At 39.4% G+C, this 6,004-nt stretch overlaps 1 protein-coding gene across 3 annotated transcripts in view; it reads right to left on the reverse strand.

Annotated features, from left to right (window-relative positions):
- Window positions 1-6,004, reverse strand: part of LOC123506749 (15-hydroxyprostaglandin dehydrogenase [NAD(+)]-like) — a 28,539-nt gene that overhangs the window by 1,742 nt on the left and 20,793 nt on the right. Inside the window, exons 4-6 of one of the 3 annotated variants that reach the window (XM_045259044.1) lie at window positions 1,905-2,028; window positions 1,316-1,422; window positions 172-345 (exon numbers count right to left, since the gene is read on the reverse strand). In XM_045259044.1, coding sequence (XP_045114979.1) covers window positions 172-345; window positions 1,316-1,422; window positions 1,905-2,028 — 405 coding nt within the window. Of the gene's footprint in view, window positions 1-171; window positions 384-1,315; window positions 1,423-1,904; window positions 2,029-6,004 lie in introns of all 3 variants that reach the window. The other 2 variants (XM_045259045.1, XM_045259046.1) reach the window with 2 other exon arrangements.

A 6,004-nucleotide genomic window follows, 5' to 3' on the forward strand; every position in this document is an offset into this window, starting at 1 on the left:
ATATGACAGAAATGTTGTCAAAATGTGTGTATGTACATACATAGAATTTGATTATTGTACATGGTGCTTAAGGGAACAGAAGCTAATATTAAAGAATGAGGAACAAGGTGCATGTTAAAAAATGAAATATACTCACCCCTAAATGCATGTTAAAAAATGAAATATACTCACCCCTAAACTCCGTACCAGCCCAACAATGGCATGCTTGCTAGCTGAGTATACAGGGCCAAAAGGATTGGCCTTGAGACCCACAATGCTGGAAATGTTAACCACCACTCCTCCTGAGCCTCCCTTGTTGGTGCCCATGCGCTCCAGAGCCAGCAGTGTCCCCCTCATGCAGCCTCCCTGTTGATAACACCACTGTGCCTTTACATACGCTGCAGCTGAATAAGTATAATACATAATTAAGCTTTAATTTGTGGCATTCTGTCTCAGGATGATTCCCAAAGATTTTTTTATAATGTAGTTTTTCCACTATTGTCCTTGTGAGGAGATATCCAAATAATGATGCTAAGGAAGCAAAGAGCTAAGATGAACAAATATCCTTACTTCACTATTAATTTTTCCAGATCTGGTGAATATATGAATTATTCATATACAGTAAGCCCCTGCACTTGGCGAATCTCAGCTTAGCGAAATTCATTTTTGGCGGTAGGGTGGCCACGGCCCACCGAGTGCATGCATGCTTTGCGATTTGAATTCAAACTTGGCGGCTGCACGGCGAACCACGCGGCTCCCCGGTGACGTCAGACCTCTCTCTAAACCTATCAGAACGCAGTGTGAGAGTCCCCTTCAGCCATTTTGTTTTTGCTACCCTCTGTTCTACTTGAGTGGGAATGAATTTTGACAATTTACCACCAACATGGCCTCTATCAGCGCAGGTGGTACCGGTGGGGGATAAGGACAATGGTGGTGGTGGCAAGGACGAAAGTAGGCAAGGGAAACTGGTGGAAAAACGGGAGTTACAGCCTTTATGTCATGTCTTATTAGCTTTATTTATTGTTTATTGGTCTGTTTTGTACATGTGTTCTAATATGCAAAGGCAAAACATTTTATTTCAGCCCGAAAGATGGTATTTTATGGGTCAAAAGAGGGACTTTGGCAATGACCAAAGACTGATTGAGGCATTTTTTAGGCAATTTATATGGTATAAAGAACTCGTGCTTGGCAAAATTCGCATTTGGCGGTAGTATCGCCAGACTAATTAATTCGCCAAGTGTGGGGGCTTACTGTAATAAAAAATTATTTGTATTTGTTGCTGAATATCAAGTTGGTAATGATTCATTAGTCCTTCCTGATTATGTTGTCAACTTACAAGATTTATTGCAACTGTCTTATCCCATTCTTGCTCATTACCAATGCCAGCATTGTTGATGAGCACATTCACCGGTCCTAGCTTCTCCACTGTAGCATCCCAGACCGCTGTACAAACACAGAGAACGGAGGCTCATTAAGATGTCATTGAGGCATCAGGCATGATGTTATTTATTTGTGTTCATCTCTGTTTCATGAACCTATCAACTTAAGGTAGATTATTCTCTCTGCTCTACTATCTTGTAGCAGCACAACATCTTCACATTGATAATGATTTCAGCTAGGTATTAGCCCTGACGTGTAAGAAGAAAGACTACAGGTTTATTTAAGTATTAGTCAGTGATGCTAACTACATATATCATTGATGCACTTATGTGAAATATCATAACTCCTACCCTCTTTTTACAATCATACAGTGTGTATATCCACACAGATGAAGCATTGATATAATACTAAAGCTACACAGGAAGACATATCACTATGCTGTACAAAGGCACAGTAGCCAATGGACAATAAACATGCCAGATAGAAGACTTTCAGTTTTGAAATAAATGAGTTACATTTATATCATTATACTAAAAATTGCTCACTTTTAAAGTCGTCGTCACTTGTTACATTACAGGAGACAAAGATGACATTGTCTTCACCGTGCTTGGCCTGTAGCTCTGTCACGGTAGCCTGCCCCTGCTCACTGTCTATATCAGCCACACAAATCTGCAGCAGGAAGGATGCAAAAATCAGGTAATAATATAAGTAGACGTAAGGATAGCTAGTATAACTATTACACCTCAATTATCTGCTCTGTAATCACATGTGTATGGCGGATACAATACCGGACCACAGTCCCAAACACCTCTTTGTCTTTTTCTTAACAATTTCTAACTACGTATTTGTTAATGGGAACCAGTGTTTTTTTTAGGAAGTTTTTTGCGATTCTTGTGATAGTTTAACAAAGTATTGTATCTTCATCATCATTGGAAAAAAAAGAAAAAAAAACATCTTATGAGAATCTGACTGCAGAGTAATCTGCAATTTAGAAATAGTTCCATTGATAGCCTGGAGCCTCAGACCATCCATTAGACCACTGGACCTGTCATGCACCTGCTCACCAATAACCTTGTCAGTAACCACAGAGTGCCTGATATCAATGCATTAAGTTCAAAAGGATAAGAGGCCTCATGAGATGCCATGAGTTGTGCATCATGGCTTTGGTAATTTTGTTGTAACTGACCTTCAGTTTAGTTAGGAATCATTGAAGAAATTTCAAGGGCAAAGCTGAGGAGCATTTTCCTACCAGCACTGTTCATAGGCAGTGACTTATATAGTACATTTGTAAGTACTGTACAATATTTGTAGTGAGAAGCTTAACATTGCTGGTGAAACTGATCTTAGGAGGCAGTGACAATGGGTTCAGGATGATAAAAAAGCCCATTAGGCCACAGAAAAGATGCAATTTTATGAGAGAGAGAGAGAGAGAGAGAGAGAGAGATTGGGCTGATTATACACTGCCACTTTTAATTATGAAGAAAGGAAAATTATAATAATTTCTATTGTCGAGTTTAAGTCGGTTCTTTTGTCTGAATTTAAATGACCTTGGAAATGAGAAATGTGTTTTGCATGAAAACATCCCAATCCAGACTGAAGCTGCTGACTGGCTGATGTGAGGAGTGGCTGAGGACTTGCATTACACGTCCCTTCAACCACTGAACATGAGGGCAACAAGGCTTTGTATATAACGCTTTAATGCTACAGAAACTGGCAAGTGAACCCTTGTTGTTGGTAATGTTGCCTATGATTGCATCCCCAGAGAGAGAGAGAGAGAGAGAGAGAGAGAGAGCACGTTCTTATATTGTGCCTAACGTTAAAAAAAAAAAAAAATAAGAGATTGAAGAAGCTGAAGGAATCACGGGATATTAAATTCATAGAGATATCTTGCACGAAATCTTCATTGCTAAGTACAATATTCAACGACGATGCTGTAAACTTTGAAGGATACACATACGGAGAGAGAGAGAGAGAGAGAGAGAGAGAGAGAGAGAGAGAGAATGAATATATTTACATTAATAGTGATATAACAAACTGAACACCCGCACACCACTTCCGGTTGAAAGAAGGTGGCGTGAAAGGCAAGACAAACGTGTGTGTAATCCTGTGTCGGCCTGTCTAAACAAGCAGACATCATTTGTGTTTATTTACACACGGCAGGGATAAGACAAGTGCGTAAGGCGTGTGAATGAACTGCCTCCAGAACACTGACAGCCGCTAACCGTGATTAAGACAGAGATAGAGAAGGTGCTTAAGGAGTAACTGGAGGAAGGGAGTGGTTTCAAGAGTAGGGAAGAAAGGGAAGTGATTAGTGATTACTGATTACGATAAGGGTAGGGAAGGGATTGGTAACCGCTGGAGTAACGGGAAGTAGGAAAATGAGGGTTCTGAGATGAAGGGGTAAAAGAGAGGGATATGAATGGAAACAGAAGGATAAGAAAAATAGGAAAAGTGATTCAGCAGTGTTGAAATGTGGTGGTAAAGGAAACGTTTACTACTACTACTTCCTCTATCATAATCACTACTACTACTACTACTACTACTACTACTACTACTACTACTACTACTACTACTACTACTACTACTACTACTATCATTACTACTACTACTATCACTACTACTACTATCATTACTACTACTACTATCACTACTACTACTACTACTACTACTACTACTACTACTACTACTATCACGACCACTACCACTACTACTACTACTACTACTACTACTACTACTACTACTACTACTACTACTACTTTTCAAAAACTTCCCTCCCTCATACAAGTGCTATGTAATATGCGTGAAAGAAGACGCTAACACAATACACCATCCACGGAAGTAAATAAACACCATAAACGAATCAAACAGTCTGTAGTGATTTATTTACGGGTGTGTGAGAATGCTGTGTTTTGGAAGGAAGTGTCTGTGTAGCTTTTAATCGTCTTTTTTTTTTTTTTTTTTATACCATGTGGGGTTTTCACGGGAATTTATGGGCTAAAGGGGATACTTTTTTGGGGTACCTCCTATCTCAAAGTACACCCGCTAGGAAACCGTTGCCCTAAGTGAGGACTGAGGAAGCCCAATCGGACTGTGGAGAGGATTCGAACATGTGCGTTTGGAGACCCCTCAGACCCCAAAGCATGCCTGGTTCCACTGTACCACGACTAATGCGAATACGAAGATCAACGACAATAGTCAGGATAATAAAAAGTTGTTGAAAAGAAAGATAACCATGAAATACTACACGTATAAGAAAAGGTAGTAAGAAAAATGAGAAGAAAAAGAAAAAGATGGGAAAGGAAAGGAAAAGGAAGAAAGTACAAAGATTAATAGCAGTAATAAGAATGATGAGAAGGAAAGAAAAAAAAGGAAAGAAAATAACAAAATATGCAGATTAATAGTATTAATAAGAATGATAAGAAAAAAAATATAAAAGAAAACGAAAGGGAAAAGAAGAAAACACGAAGATTAACAGCAATAATAAGAATAAAAACTGAAAAGGAAAGAGGAAACATGAACAATAACCTCACGAACGTAACAAATGAAATAAATAGAAACGGATTGATGAATATACAGAAATAAGAGAATTAAACACCACATTTTACGATCAGCTTTACAATTTCTTCCTTCATCTTCAACTAATCTATTCTCAGGTCACTCGAACCAAGGATTACTTATGCCAATGTAACCCTTGTGAGAATACTCGTGTTTTTACTTCGTCATCTCTCCTCAAGTGCATGAGAGGATGATTGGTATGATGTTCGAGTTGTTCCTCCTCCTCCTCCTCCTCCTCCTCCTGTCATTGTTCATTGTTCCGTGGAAATTCAAGGACAAAACGTACGTAGCTGTCTGTCTTATTTGTCGCGTTTGTTGGTTTGGGGTTGTTGTTGTTGTTGTTGTTGTTGTTTTGAGTCACCTTGTGGTATGCCTTTATCACTTTTTTTTTCAAGTTTTTGATTTTTTCTTGTACCGTAAACATTTATGGTAAGAGTTTATAATTATTCTCTCTCTCTCTCTCTCTCTCTCTCTCTCTCTCTCTCTCTCTCTCTCTCTCTCTCTCTCTCTCTCTCTCTCTCTCTCTCTCTCTCTCTCTCTCTCTCTCTCTCTAAGTTTATTAGCTTTGTGTACACCACCACCTCCACCACCATTACCGAACACTAAATAATTATAAACATCGTCAGTCTTTCTTAAGTCTGCTTACCTACCGCTCCCCCTCCCCCTCCCCTAGCCTGTACACACCTGGAGTACACCTAGACATGAAAACAAGACCACCTCCACTATTTGCAAACACTTTGACCTCAGTGACTGTGTTTCTACCGTTCACCATTTTTAGGAGGCCGATGTAAATATTTAGAAGAGGTAGGAAAAGGAGAGAAGAAATAGGGAGAGGAGAAGAGGTAGGAGGAGAGGAGAGAGGGGTAGAAAGAGAGATGTAGAAGAGAGGAGAGGGAAGATGTACAAGAGAGAAAAGGTAGGTAGAGAGGAGGGAAGAGGTAGGAAATGAGGAAGGAAAAGGTAGGTATAGAGAGGAGAGAAGATGCAATATGGAAGAAGAGAGATGAGAAGAGAGAGAACCAGAATACCTCAATATTCACGTTAATAACACGAACATTTTCTTTTTGTTACAGAATGAAGATGGGAAAGA

The sequence above is a fragment of the Portunus trituberculatus genome, chromosome 20 (assembly GCF_017591435.1).
Source record: "Portunus trituberculatus isolate SZX2019 chromosome 20, ASM1759143v1, whole genome shotgun sequence".
NCBI lineage: Eukaryota > Metazoa > Arthropoda > Malacostraca > Decapoda > Portunidae > Portunus > Portunus trituberculatus.